The 21,545-nt window shown below is 41.9% G+C and overlaps 1 protein-coding gene across 3 annotated transcripts in view; it reads right to left on the bottom strand.

Annotated features, from left to right (window-relative positions):
* Positions 1-1,252: 1,252 nt before the first annotated feature.
* Positions 1,253-21,545, bottom strand: part of dapk1 (death-associated protein kinase 1) — a 193,773-nt gene continuing 173,480 nt past the window's right edge. For all 3 annotated transcript variants that reach the window (XM_063068839.1, XM_063068840.1, XM_063068841.1), the window contains exons 25-26: positions 15,775-15,963; positions 1,253-3,381 (exon numbers count right to left, since the gene is read on the bottom strand). In XM_063068839.1, coding sequence (XP_062924909.1) covers positions 2,143-3,381; positions 15,775-15,963 — 1,428 coding nt within the window. In that variant the 3' untranslated portion in view covers positions 1,253-2,142. The remainder of the gene's footprint in view (positions 3,382-15,774; positions 15,964-21,545) is intronic.

Genomic DNA, 21,545 nt, shown 5'->3' with positions numbered 1-21,545 from the left:
TTGATGTGTGTTGCCTGATGTATGCACCTTCATTGTCCAGATGTTCCAGAGCTGAATGAAATGTCATCTGCTGTAGACGTGTATGACAGAGGCAAATTGGAGCGGATCCAAGTCACTCCTCAGGCAGGAGTTGATATGCTTCATGACAAACTCTCAAAACAGTTTTTAAACAGTGAATGTAAGTGATACTGGATGATAGCTACGGAGGTAGGTTACCATATACTTGTCACACCCCTAAAGAATTCAATCAGTCTTGTAAAGCATGACCTGCCCCTCACAAAGCTGTGCTGATTATCCCTAATAAGGCTGTTCCAAATGATTTAAAATCCTGTCCCTATAAACCCTCTCTATTAGTTTTCCAGCCATTGATGCAAGACTCACTGGTCTTTCATCCATTGTTTTCCAGTTGATATACCTACAGCACATTTCCAATGCGGTTTTTATCAATTTTATGTTTATACATAATTATTCATGAATACATAGATCTAGAAGTTAGCGGTTTGAACCAGGTGTAGGGGAATGATCCCTGTACTGAGAATTGGCCGTCAGCCGCTTTTACCAGAACCTGTAGGGCTGACTGTAGTTTTCAACTTCAAGAGCAGATTGCCTGCAGGAACCTTCGGGTTGATCCTGGGAGAGGCTGTAACGATCGAGAAAAGGAAGACGACAGTCTCGTAGTACATTGCAGATTTTGAACAGTTGTTAGGGCCTATTTGTGACTGCAAGCAATCTAAAACGTGCTTTAGAGTTGTAGATATACAACACAGAAACAGGCCCTTCAGCCCAACTTGTCTATGCTGATCAAGGTAACTATCTACAGAAATGTCATTTGTCCAAACCCTCCACGTACCTGACCAGATGGCTTTTAAATGTTACGATGGTATCTACCTCCATTACCACCTTTGGCAACTCATTCCAAAAACTACCCTCTGTGTAGAAATAATTGCCCCTCTACGTGCTATTCTCGTTGCCCCCAACCCAGCAAACTCATTTGGTCTAACCTGAACAAAGATATTTCCCTTGTTCTACGCATTCCCTCCCTCACCCATTTCCCTTTAGGTGAGTTTTGAGTGCTGGATGATTCACTTTCAGCAAGCGATAAACAACGTGTCTCACCTGTAACACTGAAAGTCTCACTGTTTAAGTGCCCAGAATTGAAGCAGAGTACCGTTGAAGCAAAAGCCCAAAGACTTCCTTAACATGAAAACCAACAGTATCTTAAAAACACAAATTGCTTTTTAAAGTCCATTTTTCATAATGAAATTGTTTATTAAAAATACTTCAGGTCATAATACTATACTAAAAAGCTAATAAGAATGCAACTGTAAAGATGTAGCATTAAAATAGCATGCTCCCCTATAACTGCATATAAATAGATCAAAAAATCGTAAAGATTTCCCACTATTAAATTTTGCTGTACATCACTAAATTTTTATTATCAATGCACATGAAACTACCACAGACCTTGTTCCCTTTTAAACAATGGATAAACCACATCAATATGAACAGAAGTTGGCCCAAAATGAAGTTAGTATACAATAGGAAAACACAAAAGCCATTCATAGTAACTGATCTGCATGCTCCTTCGTGAAGAGTAATGGGGAGGTAGAAAATTCCTATTTAAAAGCTTTAACAATTATTGGTCTACTTATGTCAGGAAACCCTGAAAAAGGCACTCACATTTGGTTGTCGACTTACATAACAAATTTAATATTGTCAATAGCAAACATTCACCTTTACCCCATGTTCATTGAGATGATGAAAAACCTGCAATAAAATTCACATTCCTGTGGAGGGTTTCTGCTAAACTCACTTTTGTGAACGGCACAATAAAGATAGTCCTTACAAATCATACATCTTACACATTGCAATTTGCTAATGCATAAATGACAAATATATTTCCAGTCTATTTACTTATTTTTTTTAAGGTTAAAAACCATCTTGCATTTTAAGAAAGATTAGAGCTGAAGAACTGTGGTTTATCATCTGGTAGTAAACAAGTTCAGTGAATTTCACTGCTGTCTCCTTATTAAAGGAAGCAAGTTACCACAACTATTCTGGACAATATCTGTACACAAAGGATACATTTCATAAAGTGAGAATTCAGTTAAAATTGCACCTCACTAGTTTTGCAGAACATTCTTATCTTGAAACCACTGAACTGATTGAATTATAAGAGGTCCCGCCATTGCAATTGGATATGTAGTTCTCAGGTCCATTGGTATCTAAATTAACTTTAAAAACAATAGAGGCCTTTAAAAGAAAGTCTGCAGCATCCCGACGACCCAATCCTCTTAGTTTTGATATTAAAAGCCCCACGGTATTCTCTGGCGAAGCAGCCCACTCGGTCAATACAGCACTGGTTGGACTAGTTGGAAACCTCCCATTTGTCGAAATTCCATTCTGAGTGTTAAGCTTTGCAACAAGATCAACAAGCCCCAAGTTTGTAGCCAAGAGGCACCAATCTTTTCCCATGGGATCAGGAGGGTCCAGCAGGCGACTAAGCTTACGTCTCGTGAGTAGATTTAGTTCTGACACAGGGATATCCATTCCTAGGTTCCCTTGGGAATAAACATCAAGGCAACCAAAGCACAGAATGCTGCTGAAATTCTCTTTATAGCCACCCATGGTATTGGTGAGTGAAGTCTCCTTCTGAGCTTGAGCTCGGAAGAAGTCTCTAGGCTGGTAGACCATTACAGGTTCACTGTGCTCCCTGAGCTGCTGGGGACTCAAATAATGCTTGACGGTCAGGAGTCCAGGTAAAGTAGTCACTATTAGGTTATCAATGATACTGCAAATAGAATCAAGAAATAAACAACACCTTATTTTTTCTGTTTCTGGTCCCCTTACTTGTACTTCCAAACCTTGTCCATGGTTGACCAAAAGGACCATGACTTCAGTCCCTTTGTTGGATATTTTTGATCCGCTGGTCCATAACCTTAAATCCAGCTCTCCTTCCGAGTTTTGCTGATGTACCCATCGACAGAGGTTCACTTGTACTTTGTGGAAAATTCCACATGGAAACGGGGTGACATGTTCAACAGGCACAAAGCGGACTCCTCCATAAACCAGCAACTCATCCTCTTCATCAGTCCAGGATCTATGTAGATTTTCCACCTTAATCAATGCTGGAATATCCACCATTGATCCACTGGTCAAGTCCCGTGCACAAATGTCCATGGCATCAAGAACTTGCAGCAACTCCTCTACATCATGCTCTGATACCAAGTGTAGTATGTCTTCTATTGTGTAACGGCCTCTGTAGTGGTGCAAAGCCTTTTGATTTTCATTGGACAAGAGTCTTCCAAGTACGCTGGTACACAACCATCGGGGATCCAAAAGCACTACATCTTGGATAGTTTCACTTTGAAAAATGTTAATCTGGCAGAGGCAGAGAAAATTAAAGGAAGGCCATTAATGGATTTGAAATTATCAAATTGGATAAAGAATTAATCATAATTATTTGGATCTCAAAGTTACATCCAGTACAAATTCATCATCCAAAATATACAAATCTTAGCTAAATAGATGAACTAGCAATATGCACAACACACATTGAATTGGATGATTCAACATTCAGACTTTACACAACTTTGTATATGCAATGTTAACTGCACTTCAAAGCAATTTGTGGCCACCAGTTATTTAAACTGTGGCACCTTTCAGATTTCGTTTGAAAAAACCTGAAGCACATGGCAGTAGATTAAACATCTGAAGTGCAGTCACTATTATAACATAGAAAACAGTTAGCACCCAGCAAAACTTCCATATGCAGTAATTAGATAATGATGAGAATTTGGCATGGAATTTCCTGGAAAATCCTATTACCATTTTGTCATTTAACAGTCAGGAAATACAGGAATCTCACACGTGATTTTGAAAATCTCAGTATTTCCAAAATTCCATGGCGCTTCCTTTGCCCTGTTAATGAAGATGCTGTACAGGGGATTATAGTTCTAGATTCTCCACATCCAGCATGTCCTCTCATAATCTCATGTTTCAATCAAGTCACCTTTTATTCTTCTAAATCCTTGTGGAAACAAACCAAGACTCTACATCTTTTCCTCATAAGCTTCCTTGTCCATTCCAAATATTAAGTCTCATAAATTTTCTCTGAACTACGTTCAGGATATTCCTATCTTTCCTTAAGGAAGGAGACCAACACTGTATTTAAGATATGGTCTCATCAGCACCCTGTATAACTGATGTTTAGCCTCACTACTTCTGCATTTTAATTCTTCTCATAGCAAACTATAGCATTCTGTCGAGATTTCTCATTTATCTGAATTACCTGCTTGTAGCCCTTTTGCAACATGATTTTACTAAATGCTTGCAACTAATAGGACAACTTTGTTTTTTCAATACCTCCAGAAGCGGAGTCACTACAAGTTAAGTGTCATGTGGTACACCTGCAAACCTAGACAGCTGTAGTTTATCAAAGTCAATTCATTAAGTTTCAGGATACTGCGGTTTATTATTTGTCACACTTGCCAAGTGCAAAATTCAACTCTATTGTTTCATAGACCAGCACATCACATGAAAAGGGATACATAACTAAGAATCTTTTGCTGTAGAACTGTAGAACACTGCACAACTGCTGTTTTTGTGTTTGCAGATTACTAAATGAATGGATGAACTTTATTATTGCTATTAGTTACAAAATAGTGGAAAAGATGAATAATGAGGTAGTTATTCATCTTTCATGGGTTCATTACAAAAGCTCACAGAAATAGATCTATTTTTGTTTACTGATTCATTAGGCTCAGAGGTATTTTGTTGAATAACTGTTACGATGTTTGACATGAAGATGCAGACAAAGTTTTGGCTCATGTTGCATTCTGTTGCCAGTTTAGCAATTTCTTAACACAATACATTAACGGGAGGCAGAAGGCAGTGCAGTTGAAGCAAGGAAGGAAAAGAATGCAGTCGTATGGCATCTTGCACAATGGCAAGATAAACCAATTCTTTTTATGGCCAATAAAGTATTCTTCAAATGTAATCTCTGTTACAATGTACAGAAAGCACCAAGGCCATGCACAAGTCTTTGATTTAGTATTCAAAGATTCAAAAAAAACTTTATTGTCATTCTAACCATACATCAGCTCTGCAGGGCAGAATGAGACATCGCCTCTGATCTGGGCCGACAATTTCGTGCCAGGCGGCACCTAATTAATTAGCATGTTTATTTCAGCTTTTTTCTTAAAGATGTGCTGTGTGCCTCCCGGCTACCGCTGCATTCTCCGCGAATCGGTATCTGTCCGCGGCCTGGGGGTTGGAGTGGTGGGACACTGGGGTGTCACCTCATCATCGATCAGGGCAGGCAACTCATCTTCTCCTATCTCTGCCTGCCTCGATGTCGAAGGTCGAGGTTCGTCGTCTGCTGTGATTGATGTGGAAGGCTTGCTTGACTGCTGAGCCTCGCGCATTTTTCTATCATACAGTTCTTTGTAAGCACTCAAACCATCTTGCAAATATGCCCTAAAGCTACGTACTCTTTCAAAACTAAAGTCATACTTTATCATTACTCACTCGGTTTCATTGTTATCCTTTCTTCTTCCAATTGCATCAGCTCTTCATCTATCAGTTCTTGGTCATGGGATGCTAAAACCTCTTCAACATCATCTTCATCAGCTTCCACAAGCCAAACTCACGTAGTCCTTACTTTGTTCACCATGATCGAAACGCTTAATTATGTCTAGTTTTACGCTAAGTGTAACACCCTTACGAGCTCTTTCAGGCTTTTCCGATACCTTAGAACTCATCTTGCAAACGGCTGCTCACGGGCACGTGTTTAAGCAATGCCGGCGAGAATGCAGTTCCGAATCCGGGGGAGAGCGGCTGCTTGGGGCGCCTGCTAGTTTTTTTTGCGCGCTGCTTTTCCCCGCACGCTGCCTTCCTTCATAACAGTGAAAACACATTCTGTTAGCGAAAACAGGGAACTAATGTAGGTCTTTCGTAACAGTGAGGTTTCGTAAAGCGAACATTCAAAAAGCGGGGGACACCTGTAGTAGTCTATAGTACGAGTATCCAAGTTCAGTTGAAAAGAACCACTGACAATGGAGCAAGTCATGCTGATTCAAAAATGTTTCACACTTTCAGAAGTGACTCAATAATTATTAAACATCCGTTTGATAAAACACTTACCAAATATTTTTCTGTAAAACTAGTTTTCTGAAAAAGGATAACTATAGATTTAATTTTCAACAGAAATACTGTACATGGGTGATAATTTATCAACTTTACAATGGGTCAATGTATTGGTGTTTACATCTTGCATAAGCCATTCTTATCTTGTTTGCTTATTCTGCTCTCAGATCACAAGAGTTTGTCATCACTTTGCTTTTTCGATTTACAATAGTCACAGCACATGATTGTCAGGTGCTGTTTGGCAGAGACTGAATAAGGATGAATTATTTAACTGCAGAATTTCTTCAATAACATAACTTTCCTTTAAACGGGATTACACGCAACATTTACACTGTCTGCTGCTGAGTGTCAAGGCTTGTGAAATAAAAGTCACAGTCTATAATTGTTTCGTTTCTCCCTATAACCGTGACCTGCATATTTAATAGACTAGAACACTGATGTTCTCCCATATAACTACTTCTAAATAGAAAATTTGTAATTGGCAAAGATGCGCTCTACTTTTGCTGCCCAATTATTTTCCTTTGTTGGCAGTCCCTGGGATCAAGGATGACTTGCTTTCACTCTGGCTTTGTTGGTTCTGAGGTGGCTGACGAAGACAACATGAGAATAGCAGCTGGGGCAGCTGGTAATAACCGGCAGGCAGTTACACATTCCTTTTGCCTCTTACAGAGGGACTCTGTGTGCTCTCGATCCATGGTCTCAAGGTTCCTCAATGCCTATCCAGATGCTCATTTTCCACTTTGAACAGTCACAGTTAACTACAACACAGGAACAAGTCTTTCACCCTATCTGCTCTGTACTGAACTATTAGTTTGCCTCGTCCCATTGACAGGCACCTGGAGTACAGCCCTCCCTTCCATGCACTTAGTCAAACTTCTCTTAAATGTTGAAGTCGGCATCACATTCACCATTTCTGCTGGCAGCTTGTTCCACACACACTCACCATTTCTTAGCCCACTTTTGCAGTTGGTCCACAACACGCTGCCGAGTTTTGATAGCCTTCCTTGCTGTCCACTGCGCCCTCAACCTTGATGTCATCCATAAACATTCTGATACAGTTTACTGCATATTATCAGCCAGATTATTCATACAGATCACAAATAACAAAAGATGCAGTACCCTGCGGCACACCACCAGTCAAAGGCCTCTAGTCAGAGAGGCAACCATCTACTACCACTCTCTGGCTTCTCCCATGAATGTTTAAATGCCAAGCGAATGAAGCTTCTTGGCCAACCTCCTATGTGGGACTTTGTTCATTAGACAACATCTTTCTTTCATCAACTTTCCTGGTAACCACCTCGAGAAACTCCAAGATTGATTAGACATGACCTACCATGCACAAAGTCATATTGACTGCCCCTAATCAGTCCCTGTCTACCTAAATATACACTGCTCCCTTAGAATACCTTCCAAAAACCTGCCCATTACTGCCTATAACTTCCAAGCTTACCCGAGAGCCTTTTTGTAAACACTGGAACAACATCAGCTATTCTCCAATCTTCCTGAAACTCACCCATGGTCAACGACTTTTGGAATGACGCTGCTGGGGATCCTGCAATTTTTGCTCTAGCCTTCACAAGGTCCAAGGGAACACCTCTTAAAGTCCTAGGAATTTATCCACCCTAATTTCCCTCAAGACAGCAAGCACCTCCTCTTCTGTAATCCAGATTTGGTTCCTGACCTAACTGCTGCTTTGTCTCAGTTCTGTAGACTGTGTCTGTGTCCTGAATAAACACAGTTGCAAAAAAATCCATTTAGGATTTCCCCCATCTCTTTTGGCTTCATGCATAGATGACCATGCTGATCTTCAAGAGGACCAATTTTGTCCCTTGCTATTCTTTTGCTCTTAGTATCTCTTTAGAAAGCCTTGTGATTCTCTATCACATTGCCAGCTAGAGCAACCTCATGCCTTCTTTTAGCCCTCCTGGTTTCATTCTTAAGAGTTGTCTTGTATTTCCATACTGTTCAACAATCTCATTTGCTCCTTGCTGCCTATACCTGCTTTGCACTTCCTTCTTCTTAATCAGGGCCTCAATATCTCTCGAAAACCAAGGTTCCTTAAACCTGCTAGCCTTGCCTTTTATTCTGAAAGGAACACTCAAAATTTCACTTTTGAAGGTCTCCCGCTATTAAGCATGCCTTTGCCAGAAAACAACCTGCCCTAATCCACATTTGTTCAAATCTTTTCTGATACCATCAAAATTGGACTTTCTCCAGAGACAAGACACATCCTTCTCCATAATTATCTGAAAACTAATGGACTTGTGATCACTAGATGCACACATTTCTTTCAGCTGCCGTCTCGTTCCTTAAAAGGAAATGCAGTCTTGCGCTCATTCTCGTTGAGACCTCTATGTATTGATGAAGGAAACTTTCCTGAACACATTTGATAAACTCTCAGTCATGGGCCAAAGGCTCCCAGGAGTAAAAGGGGATGTTGTACTTGTTCATGAAAGCTTTGACCATATCCTTGGCTCTCTTCCTCCAATGAAGGAGGTCAGCCTAAAGCATCAGCTCTTTATTCCTTTCCATAGATGTTGCCTGGCCTGCTGAGTTCCTCCAACATTTTGTGTGTTACACTTTTCCTCTATCTCCCTGGTAACTTCCCAGGACTGTACTGTGGGAATAGATAGTTTCCTTCAGGAGTATTGTATCAAGTATGCAAACAATGTGATGTAAGAATTCTGGCCTGAGTGAGGATATTAAGAAATAGGAGGTCACTTGGTTCACTTAAGTTCATGCTAGGTCTGATCTATCAATCCATTTGTTTCATTTCCCTATTATTCCCTATGACCTTGTTAATTAATTTCTCACATCCTAATTTCACTTTAACAGCCATGAACTAACTTAATCTGACACTAACCAGGAATCCTCAGTCTGAGTGAGGAGGAAAACAACCCAGTCTGCTTCATTTGGACTGAATCTCGAATCTGAATATTCAAGATACTTCAGAGACTGCATTTCCTGCTCAGACTGCTTCATGTTTAATGGCTTGAGTGCTTTCAAAATGGGAAGCGATAGCACTTGTTGTTTGACTATGATTCCTTCTACAAGCAAAAGTGGAATGCATCAAAATCAAAAATATTATTGCTTTCTGGTAGGGCGTAGCTCCCAGCAGGTTTTGACTCAGTGGTGTGTGCAAAAGCTTTATGGCACAGCAGGAGTGAAGTGTTCAGGTAATTCCTCCAGAGTTTGCACTATTCCAGCTTTGCAACAATGAGTGCCAGGCAAAGCTAGTCAAATGCAGAATAAAGAGTCTTCTGGATTGTTCTCAAGACAATCTCTCTGCAGAGGGAGGATGTCACAGGATTGTACCAACTCCATGGGAATCACTAGGACATGCAGGGAAACTTAATTACCACAATTGGAGTCAATAATACAAATGTTATACTCAGAACACACAAGCTTTGGGTAAAGAGCTGTTCCCAAGACAGAAGGTGCTTTAAAGAATAATGGATTTTTCCTCACTATAACTCCTTTATGGACATAAATCAAAGTCCAGTCAGGATTGTTCCTAAAGCTTTCAATACAGAGTAAGGCGACACAGTCAGCCACTAGATGCAGTGTGGCAAGGTCTAACAGGCTTGATGAGTAGAGATGGCGTAGAGAGCTCATCCTGGTATCAAAGGGCTGGATACGGATCGGAGGCCAAATAGCACACTTTCTTGCTCAGATCGATTCAGAGATGACTACTGAGCCCCCAGGCAAGGGAAGAACTGTACCTTAGCTCCAAAGTCTGTATAAAAATGCCATGCTCTGTACAAGTGAAGAGTGCATGCACCATATCTATAAGGTGTCTAGGCTCCTTTCTTTCTTGCAGTTGTAATATTTATAAATATGCTTCCTTTTGAACTGCGTCATTGAAGTCGGTTATCATATACATGCATTACAAAACATATTGGCATAGTCATCAAAATCTTCACACTGTGTGGATATGTGGCAGATTTGATGTACTGCTAGGGCAAGTTTATCTTTTAAATGCCACCTGCAAACATGCACCTGTGATGCGCTAGTGTGGGCATGTGGATGAGTGAAAGCACTTCACAACTGGTTTAGAAAATGACAAAATTCACTTCATGCGCAAGTGAACTTGAATATTCTTTGATCAGCTTCTTGTGTGAGAGATGTCTTTAAACAAGCATCTGCAACTCAGCTCAGTGTCAGTTACTTCTACTGATCCTTTGTCTGTTGCATAAAATATTAATTTCTGTACAAGGATGTCTTATCTTTTGGATCTGTGTATCATGTTTCTGGTTTCCAATTGATTTGAAAGATATGGACGTTCTGTGGGCTCTCAGCCCCAGACGTTGTTAAAGGTGACAAGAAACCTAATGTTAGAAGGGATTTTGAACAAAATACAAAGGGTTAAACCTTCAACTGCAAACATCAGTATGTTTTCTTTTAACCAAAGGAGTTTTTAAAACTCTGTACAGAATACCAGATAAAATCTGGCCTTGAGGTGAAAATTCAGTTATGGTGTCTATAACCAAAATTTAAAAGTTGTTTTAGCTTAGTTACAGCAAGAATTGCGTTGATAACTCAGTCTAAGTTGAAGTGAATAATAGTGTTTACTTTTTAGCTAAGAACATACATTTATATATTGTTTTCTCCAGTGTTTATAAACCGGGAGGTTTTTTTGCTTGTTTCCATCTAACAGAGGTTTAATGGGCAAGAAGAAAACATTACTCACACCTAGCTAAGAAGCGGCCATTCAGCCCATCAAATATATTTGGTACTCAAAGCATGTATTTGATTGATTTAAGAAGTTAATTACAGTTTTGAGTGTTTTGATTTTGGATCATAGAGCCATAGAAGACTACAGCACAGAAACAAGCCCTTCAGCCCATCTAGTCCATGATGAATCATTAACTCCAATCGACCTGCACCCAGACCATAGCTCTCTATCCAAACCTCCCTTTAATGTTGAAATTGACCCCGCATTCACCACTTGCACTGGCAGCTCCTTCCACACACTCAGTACCGTCAAGAAGTTCCCCTTAAACATTTCACATTTCACCCTTAACCCATGACCTCTAGTTGCAGTCTCACTCAAGTTCAGTGGAAAAAGGCTGGTAGCACTTATCCTACCTGTGTCTCTCATAATATTGTATACTGTACCTCTATCAAATCACCCCTCAATCTTCTATGTTCTAGGGAATAAAGTTCTAATCTATTCAACTTTTTCTATACATCCTCTATATCTTGTGAGTTTTTAAAGTCAAAAGCAGTGCAAAATGATCAATTTATAGTATTATGGTAGAAATGCTGCATATATAAATAAATAAAGTTTAACTTAGGAAAAGGACTTGAGAGCCTTTTCTTAAGGATACTCAGGGGCCCAATGGGAGGCTGAGAATATCATAGAGGAGACCTTTACTGAAGTGGCCACACCCAAGGACATACTTCAGATAGATGTGTGACCACAGTAACGTCAAGGGGAGTAAACAGTGCAGGTTCTTCTGTGGCTGGGAGGATACCTGTTAGTAAGGTGTAGATGTTCTTTCAGGGGCTAGGAATCGGAAGCACGTCAGCTCTGGCACGGTTTGCAGGTCGTTATTTCCTACAAGGTGAACCCAACATCATAAATGGCTAGGGATGGTTCCAACCTGTGCCAACCAACTGGACGTGTTCAAGGACATCTTCAACCTCCCACTGCGGCAGGAGGAGGTTCTCTCCTGCTTCAAAAGGGTATTAATCACACTAGTGCCCAAGAAGAGCAGTGTGAGCTGTCTCGATGGCTATTGCCCAATTGCACTCACATCTACTGCGAAGTACCTTGAGAAGTTGGTTATGGCTAGAATTAATTCCTGCCTAAGGACCTGGACTCACTGCCATTTGCCCTTCTGCCACAATAGGTCTACTTGCAGATGCAATCTCACTGGCTCTCTACTTGGCCTTGGGCCACCAGGACAATGGCAGTACCTATGTCAGGCGGCTGTGTATTCACTACATACAGCTCAATATAGAACACCATCATCACCTCAGTACTAATCAACAAGCTTCAAACCCTGGGCATCTGTATAACCCTTTGTACTGGATTCTTAACTTCCTCATCAGGAGATCACAGGCAGCGTTGACTGGAAATAACATCTCCTCTTTGCTGACAATCAACACCAGCGGACCTCACATGTACAAGTATAGTCTGCTGCTCTACCCTCTCTGCACCCATGACTATGTGGCTAGGGACAGCTCACATCCCATCCGTAAATTTGCTGATGATACATCTGTTTTCGTCAGAATTTCAGAGGGGAAGAGTAGGCATACAGGAGTGACAGAGAACAGCTGGTTGAGTGTTGTCGCAACAGCAGCCTTGCACTCTGTGCCTTAAGACTAAGGAACTAATTGTGGACTTCAGGAAGGGGAAGTTGAGGGAACACATACCATTCCTCACAGAGGAGTGAGCAGAGGAAAGGGGGAGTGGTTTCAAGTTTTCTGGGTGTCAGCAACATCTCTGATGCTCTATCCTGGGCCCAATATATTGATGCAATTATGGGGAAGGTATGCTAGCAGCTATATTTCATAAGAACTATGAGGAGACCATCAAAGACTCCACAGATGTACCGTGGAAAGCAGTCTAACTGGTTGCATCACTGTCTGGTATGGGTGGGGGGGGGGAGGGAACTGCACAGCACTGGAAACGTTGCAGAGGTTGGCAAACTCAGCTAGCTCATCATGGGCATGAGCCTCCACAGTATCGAGGACATCCTCAACAGACCAAGCCTCAAAAAGGCAACATCCAGTATGACGTACCCCCACACCCAGGATGTGCTCCTTTCTTGTTACAACCAGAGAGGAGGTACAGGAGCCAGAAGACACACACTCAAAGCTTTAAGAATGGCTTCTAACCCTCCACAATCAGATATCTGAATGGACAAAAAACCAACCCATGAACATAACCTCACTACTTCTTGTTCTCTTTTTGCACTATTTATCTATTTATTTATTTTTGGCGTGTGCCTGCGTGCGTGCGAGTCTGTGCGTGTGCGTTTGCATGCATGCGTCCATGACGATGTCTTTTTCACGGCTTTTACAAAGCGCGAGCGAGAGCAAGAGACTGTGTGGCACACCACTCCTCACACCGACATTTTTGCAGTATTTTTTCCTTTATTTTACGAGGTCGAGTTGCGATCTCGACACTCAACCCAACATGGATGGAAAGTGTACTTGGGAGCAGACCCGACTGGTTTCGAACCCGGGAACCTCCGCTCCCGGGTCCGGCGCCGATGTCGTTGCGCCACCAGCCGGCCCTGCACTACTTACTTAATATTTATATATTACTCATTGTAGATTATAGCATTTTTATGTATTGCACTGTAATGCTGCTGCAAAACAACAAATTTCATGACATATTGTATTAAACTTAATTCTGATTCTGATTCTGACAGGTATAGGAAAAATGAAGGATGAAGTCCTGTGGAATCAGTGTAGGGAGTCAGGTACAAAGTTAAAAGGGCTAAGAAGGTAAAAGGTGGGGGTCTGTGTTTCATGATAAACTCCTCGTGGTGTTCGGACATAGTGGTCTTGTCAAACTCTTGTTCTCCCGACCTGAAACATCTCACAATTGAGTGCCGACCATTCTTCTTACCGAGAAAATTCCCCTCCGCAATCCTGACCAGAGTTTACATACAGTTAAGGGAGCACTCGGGGTATTACGTGCATTACGTGTAGCGATTAGCAAATGAGAAACAGCCTACCCAGATGCCTTTCAAATCATCGTCAGGGACTTCAATTGAGGTTGTTTGAAGAAATCTCCGCCGAATTATCATCAATATATCACCTGCAGTACAAGAGGCCCCAGGACACTTGACCACTGTTACAGTACGATTAAAAATGCCTCTTCTCCCTCCATAGACTGCATTTTGGGAAATGTGACCATCTGGCTCTCCTTCTGCCTGCATATAGGCAGAGGCTAAAGAGCCAGACTCCAGAGGTTAAGGGTAACAAAATGGTGGCCGCAGCAGGCAGAGGAGTGGCTACAGGATTGCTTTGAATCGGTACCTGCAAGAAAATTAATCTCAGGGTTTGATAATAAATTGTCTTTGAACTTTGAAGAAGCTGGACCTTGAATGTAGTTATCTCCAGATTACTCCCAGTGCCATGTGGTGGCAAGGACAGAAATGCCAGATGAATTTGTGGCTGAGGAGCTGGAGCAGGGGACAGGGATTCAGGTTCTTGGGACCACTGCAATCGCTTCTGGTGACCCATGTAAGAGGGACAGATTGCACTTGAACCAGAGAGAGACCAATAACCTGGCAGGAAAATTTGCCAGTGCTACGCACGAGGGTTTAAAGTAAACTGGCAGGGTCACTGGGTATAGGAGTTGGGAAATTACATTGCAGTTGTCTAAGTGAATCATAGTTAAAAGTACTGTGTACAATTTTGGTTACCTTGTTATAGGAAAGACATAGTTAAACTGGGAAGAGTGGACAATGCCAGGACTAAAAGGCCTGAGTTACAGGGAAAGGTTGGCCTGCCGAGGGCTTTATTCCTAAATCAGGGGCACATTGTAGAAATACTAAAAATTATGAGAGGCATGGTGGATGGTAACCAACTTCTCCCCAGGGTCAGCAAGTCCAAAACTAGGAGACATTGATATAGGGTGAGAAAGAGAAGATTTAAAAGGAACATGAGGGACAATGCTTTCCACAGAGGGTGGAGAGTACACGGAATAAGCCACCACAAGAAATGGTTGTGGTAGGGACAATAGTAGCATTTAAGAAGCAGTTGGATAAGTACATGGAGGGGTGGGGGTTCGAGGGATAAGGGCCAAATGCAGGAATTTGAGACTAGCTGTGGCTAGTAGAGACTTGTTGGGCTGAAGGGCCTTTAACCGTACTGTACTGCTCCGACTCTTTGACATTTAAAATAGCAACATAAATCACTTTTGAAACTTAATTTTATCAGCTGTTTACATACAATAAATCTCTACACTACACTCAGTGGCCACTTTAATTAGGTATCTCCTGTACCTGATTAAGTGGCCACTGAGTGTACCTTTGTGAGTCTTTTGCTGCTGTGCCTCATCCACTTCAAGGTTTGAAATGATGTGCATTCAGAGATGCTCTTCTGCATACCACTGTCGTAATGCATGGTTATTTGAGTTACTGTCGCCTTCCTGTCAGCCTGAACCAGTCTGGTCATTTTTCTCTCAACTCTCTCATTAACAAGGCTTTTTCGCCCACAGAACTACTGCTCACTGGATGATTCTTGTTTCTCATACTATTCTCTGTAAACTCTAGAGATCTGTTGCGCATGAAAATCCCTGAAGATCAGCAGTTGCTGCGATACTGAAACCAGCCCATCTGGCACCAACAATCATTCCATGATCAAATTCACTTAGATCACATTTCTTCCCCATTCTGATGTTTGGTCTGAGCAACAACTGAACCTCTCGACCATATATATGTATGTTTTTAGGAACTGAGTTCCTGCTACGTTAATGGTTGATTATATATTTGCTTTAACGAGCTGTACCTAATAATGTGGCCACTGAGTATATGCATCAATTAGGTTCTCAATAATGGGAAAGTAGGTCGGTAGAAAATCTCGATCAGTTTTCAAACCATGAATTAGCCATAAAGTTCACTGTTTCTGGACTTGATTCAACTACAAACAAGACATACTTACTTCTCCCAAACTGTGCAGCTGCTGAGCCATCTCCCTCAGATCCTCCTCACTCGCTAATGGGTTAATTTGCTCCTGAATATCGTACACAAACTGTTGCCATGACATAAATTGGTTTGGCCCATTTTGCTTCCTCCAGGAAGGCAAGGTAGAGATGATTTTCTCACAAAGGAATGTCAGGGGCAGGCAATCCTAAAACAAAGTTTCAAAGCACAGTACTGTGTTAATGCTTATTAGAATTTTAGAACATTGCAAGCAGATTTTGAAACAGATATTTTAGTCTATCCATACACTGACTCAACTAATTGAAACACATCAATGTAAATCATATTGTTTTTTAAAATTCTAATTCCACCATTTTCCTTGAGGTGATAATTTTCATCAGCAACATCTGGACAGTTCTGGAATGTCACTCCCTTATATTTGAGAACATAGGTAGTGAACTTCTCTCACATTTCACCCACTGCTTGGGTATTAAAGCTGTGTCCCGTCTGGCAATCTCATGTTGCTGCATCAGGTTTTCTCAAATCAATCAGCAAAAGACATTCAGAAGCCGGAAACTTTGTTTTTAACCTACATCCTTAATTCTGTTTTTCTTTCTGATTTCTACAGCTTAGGACCTTAGGAAGAGAAGCATTCACACAAGCAAGTGCATTGGCAGTCCTTTGTTGAGGGGTCCTGCGATGGGAAAAGATCACTTTTCTTGAGGTCCTTCCCTCCCCATAAAGTAGGGATATTTTAGTTTTAAAGGCAGTTTTATGATAAACCACATGACGACTACCACATGTAAGCACCGAGTTTCTTTTTGAACAGCAAACTAAAAATAAATGGCTCTTCATCAGAATACTGTTGGATGCACTACTAGGAAGTGGCTGAGTCATACTAGTTACGTCCATGAAATCATGACAATGCTTTCAATATCTGTATTTAGAGAGATGGCAACGGTAACAGGCACTTCCATCCCAGCAAGTGCGCGTTGCCCAACTACACATATATGACCGATGATCCTACTAGCCCGTATATCTTCGGAAAGTGGGAGGATCGTTGCTTGCTGCCGCTTACACGTGGGGAGGGGGGATCTGGAGAGGACTTTGGGGTTCTCACGTTCAACTCCCATTCATTCTTTGGGGCACCTCTCTGTTTTTGACAATAGACAACAGGTGCAGGAGTAGGCCATTCGGCCCTTCAAGCCAGCACCGCCATTCACTGTGATCATGGCTGATCCTCCACAATCAGTATCCAGTTCCTGCCTTATCCCCATAACCTTTGATTCCGCTATCTTTAAGAGCTCTATCCATCTCTTTCTTGAAAGCATCCAGAGACTTGGCCTCCACAGCCTTCTGGGGCAGAGCATTCCATACATCCACCCCTCTCTGGGTGAAAAAGTTTTTCCTCAACTCCGTTCTAAATGGCCTACCCCTTATTCTTAAACTGTGGCCTCTGGTTCTGGACTCATCCATCAGTGGGAACATGCTTCCTGCCTCCAGCGTGTCCAATCCCTTAATAATCTTCAATAAGATCCCCTCTCAGCATTCTAAATTCCAGAGTATACAAGCCTAGTCGCTCCAATCTTTCGACATATGACAGTCCCGCCATCCCGGGAATTAACCTTGTGAACCTACGCTGCACTCACTCAATAGCAAGAATGTCCTTCCTCAAATTTGGAGACCAAAACTGCACACAGTACTCCAGGTGTGGTCTCACCAGGGCCCTGTACAGCTGCAGAAGGACCTCTTTGCTCCTAAAGTCAATTCCCCTTGTTATGAAGGCCAGCATGCCATTAGCTTTCTTCACTGCCTGCTGTACCTGCATGCTTGCTTTCGCAAAGAAAAAAGCATTTCAGGATGTATATTGTATACATTTCTCTGACATTAAATTGGACCTTTGAAATTGGAGCTCCCAGAGAAAACCCATGTGGTGATGGGAAGAGTGCACAAACACCTTACAGACAGTGACGGAAACTGAATCCCAGTTGCTGGTGCTGTAATAACATTACACTGCTGTGCTACCCACTATCTGTGTAATAAAAGTAGAGAGTACGAGAAGCTCAACAGGGGTCTATATGTTACTGTTGTCTGTTGTTAATGGGATGATATTACAGACCACCCAACAGCCTGCAGGATTTAAAGAAGCAAATTTGTAGAGAGATCGCAGACTGTTGCAAAAAACATAAGGCTGTGATAGTAGGGATTTTAACTTTCCACATATTAACTAGAACTCCCATAGGGTAAAAGGACTGGATGGGTAAGTGTTTGTCAAATGTGTTCAAGAAGGAAAGTTTCCTTAATCAGTACAGAGACCTCTCAGCTAGAGAGAGTGAAGTACTAGATCACTATTAGGGATGAGACAGGATGGGTGACAGAAGCTTGTGTTGCAGAATACTTTGCAACTAGCGATCATAATGCCATTTATTAGCTTCAAGGTAACTACGGAAAGGGATAGGTCTGTTCCTCAGGTTGAGATTCTAAATTGGAAAAAGGCCAATTCTGATAGTCACAGTGTGGATTTGAACAGATTGTTTTCTGGCAAAAGGTGTACTTGGTAAGTGGGAGGTCTTATGTACCTGTCAGAATAAAAGGCAAGGATAACGCATATAGAAAACCTTGGTTTTCAAGCGATATTGAGGCCCTGGTTAAAAAAAAGTGTATAGCAGGTACAGGCAGGCAGGAGCAAATGAAATGCAAGGGAACACTTGAGGAAATCAGGAGGGCTAAAATAAGACACGAGGTTGCCCTAGCAGACAAGATGAAGGAGAATCCTAAGGGCTTTTACAGATATATTAAGAGCAACAGGATAGCAAAGGACAAAATTGACCCTCTGGAAGATCAGAATGGTAATCTATGTGTGGAGCCAAAAGAGCTCTTAAATTAAGTTTTTGCATTTGCATTTACTCGGATACAGTATTTAAAATATTCTTAGCTATGGGATGATTGGAGAATAGTTAATGTTGTTCTGTTGTTTAAGAAAGGCTCTAAGAATAAGCCAGGAAATTATAGACCAGTGAGCCTGACATCAGTGGTGGGAAAGTTATTGGAAGGTATTCTAAGTGACTGGATATATGAGTATTTGGATAGACAGGGACTGATAGTCAGCATGGCTTTGTGCGTGGTAAGTTGTGTCTAACCAACCTTATAGAGATTTTCAAGGAAGTTACTTGGAAAGTTGAAGAAGGCAAGGCAGTGGATGTTGTCTACATGGACTTTAGCAAGCCGTTTGACAAGATCCTGCATCTGAGATTGGTCAAGGTGGTTCAGTCACCTGGCATTCAAGCTGAGATAGTAAATTAGATTTAAACATCTACAACCACTATCTGACTGGAGGCCTGTGACTGGTGGTGTCCCACAGAGAATAGTGCTGGGTCTGTTGTGGTTTGTCATCTAAACCAATGATCTGGACGATAATGTGGTAAACTGGATTAGCAGATTTGCAGATGATACCAAGATTAGGAGTACAGCAGACAGCAAGGAAGGCCAAAGCTTGCAGCTGGATCTGGTCCAGCTGGAAAAATGGGCTGAAAAATGGCAGGTGGAATTTAATGCAAACAAGTGTGAGGTGTTGCACCTCGGGAGGACCAACCAGGGTAGGACTATACTGTGAGTGCTAGAGCACCGTAGACAGAGGGATCTGGGAATACAGATCCATAACTCCTTGAAAGTGGTTTCACAGGTAGAGAGAGTTGTAAGGAAATCTTTTGGTACATTGACCTTTATAAATCAATGTATTGGGTAGAGGAGATGGGATGGTTTGTTGAAGTTGTATAAGACCCACCTACAGGAAAGATGTAAATAAGATTGAAAGAGTGCAGAGAAAATTTACAAGGATGTTGCCAGAATGCGAGGACCTGTGTTATAGGGAAAGGTTTGATAAGATAGCACTTTATTCCCTAAAATGTAGAAGATTGAGGGGAGAATTGTTAGAGGTTTACAAAATTTTGAGGAGTATAGATAGGGTAACTGCAAGCAGGCCTTTTCTAATGAGGTTGGATGAGACAACTAGGGGTCATGGGTTAAAAAAGGTGAAATGTTGAAAGGGGAACATGAGAGGAACTTCTTCACTGATGGGACGGTGAGAAGGTGGAACTAGTTACCAAGGCAAGTGGTGGATGTGAGATTGATTTCAACATTTAAGAGATATTTGGATATGTACGTGGATAGGAGAAGTTTGGAAGGCTACGATCCACGTTGCTGTCGATGGGTCGGGGCAGATTTGGCATGAACTAGATGGGCTGAAGAGCCTCCTTCTGTGCTATAGTGTTCTATGGCTTTATCTTTTATCCCTTGGCAGGATTATCAAAAAGAGGAAGGTACAGGGTTACGTTGAGAAGTTTTAAAGGGAACTGATGGAATCTTTTCGTTTGCAAAGTGTGTTTGATATCCGGAGTAGGTGGTGGAATCAAATACAATTACTGTGTTCAGGAGGCATTTAGATAGGGACTTCAATAGGTAAAGCATGGAAGGATACGACCCTGATGTGGATAAGGAAATGGAGGGATGGGTTAGTAAGTTTGCTGACGACACAAAGGTTGGAGGTGTTGTGGATAGTGTGGAGGGCTGTCAGAGGTTACAGCAGGACATCGATAGGATGCAAAACTGGGCTGAGAAGTGGCAGATAAGAGTTCAACCCAGATAAGTGTGAAGTGGTTCATTTTGGTAGGTCAAATATGATGGCAGAATATAGTATTAATAGTAAGACTCTTGGCAGTGTGGAGGATCAGAGGGATCTTGGGGTCCGAGTCCATAGGACGGTCAAAGCAGCTGCGCAGGTTGACTCTGTGGTTAAGAAGGCATACGGTGTATTAGCCTTCATCAATCGTGGAACTGAATTTAGGAGCCGAGACGTAATGTTGCAGATATATAGGACCCTGGTCAGACCCCACTTGGCGTACTGTGCTCAGTTCTGGTCGCCTCACTACAGGAAGAATGTGGAAGCCATAGAAAGGATGCAGAGGAGATTTACAAGGATGTTGCCTGGATTGGGGAGCATGCCTTATGAAAACAGGTTGAGTGAACTCGGCCTTTTTTCCTTGGAGTGATGGAGGATGAGAGGTGACCTGATAGAGGTGTATAAGATGATGAGAGGCATTGAGGAGCTGAGGAACCTCCTCTGGACCCTATCCTATACCAGCACAAATTTTCTAAGATGAGGGGCCCAAAACTGTTCACAATACTGGTGAGGCCTCAGCATCACATCCTTGCTCTTATATTCTAGACCTCTTGAAATGAATGCTACCATGGCATTTGCCTTCCTCACCACCGACTCAACCTGCAAGTTAACCTTCAGGGTGTTCTGTACAAGGAATTTCAAAGTCCCTTTCATCTCAGATTTTTGGATTTTCTCTCCATTTGGAAAATAGTTTGCACATTTATTTCCACTACCAAAGTGCATGACCATGCATTTTCCAACATTGTATTTCACTTGCCCCTTTCTTGCTCATTCTCCTAATCTGTCCAAGTCCTTCTGCATCCTACCCGCTTTCTCAACACTACCTGCCCCTCCACCAATCCTCGTATCATCTGTAATCTTGGCAACAAAGCCACCTATTCCATCATCTAAATCATTTACATACAGCATAAGGAGCGGTCGTAACACTGACACCTGCGGAACACCACTAGTCACTGGCAGCCAACCAGGAAAGGATCCTTTTATTCCCACTCACTGCCTCCTACCAATCAGCCAATGCTCTAACCATGTTAGTAACTTTCCTGTAATACCATGGGCTCTTAACCTGGTAAGCAGCCTCATGTGTGGCATCTTGTCGAAGGCCTTCTGAAAGT

The sequence above is a fragment of the Mobula hypostoma genome, chromosome 16, assembly GCF_963921235.1.
Source record: "Mobula hypostoma chromosome 16, sMobHyp1.1, whole genome shotgun sequence".
NCBI lineage: Eukaryota > Metazoa > Chordata > Chondrichthyes > Myliobatiformes > Myliobatidae > Mobula > Mobula hypostoma.
Note: the sequence above shows the minus strand (reverse complement) of the source record. Positions and strands in the feature narration are given on the sequence as shown.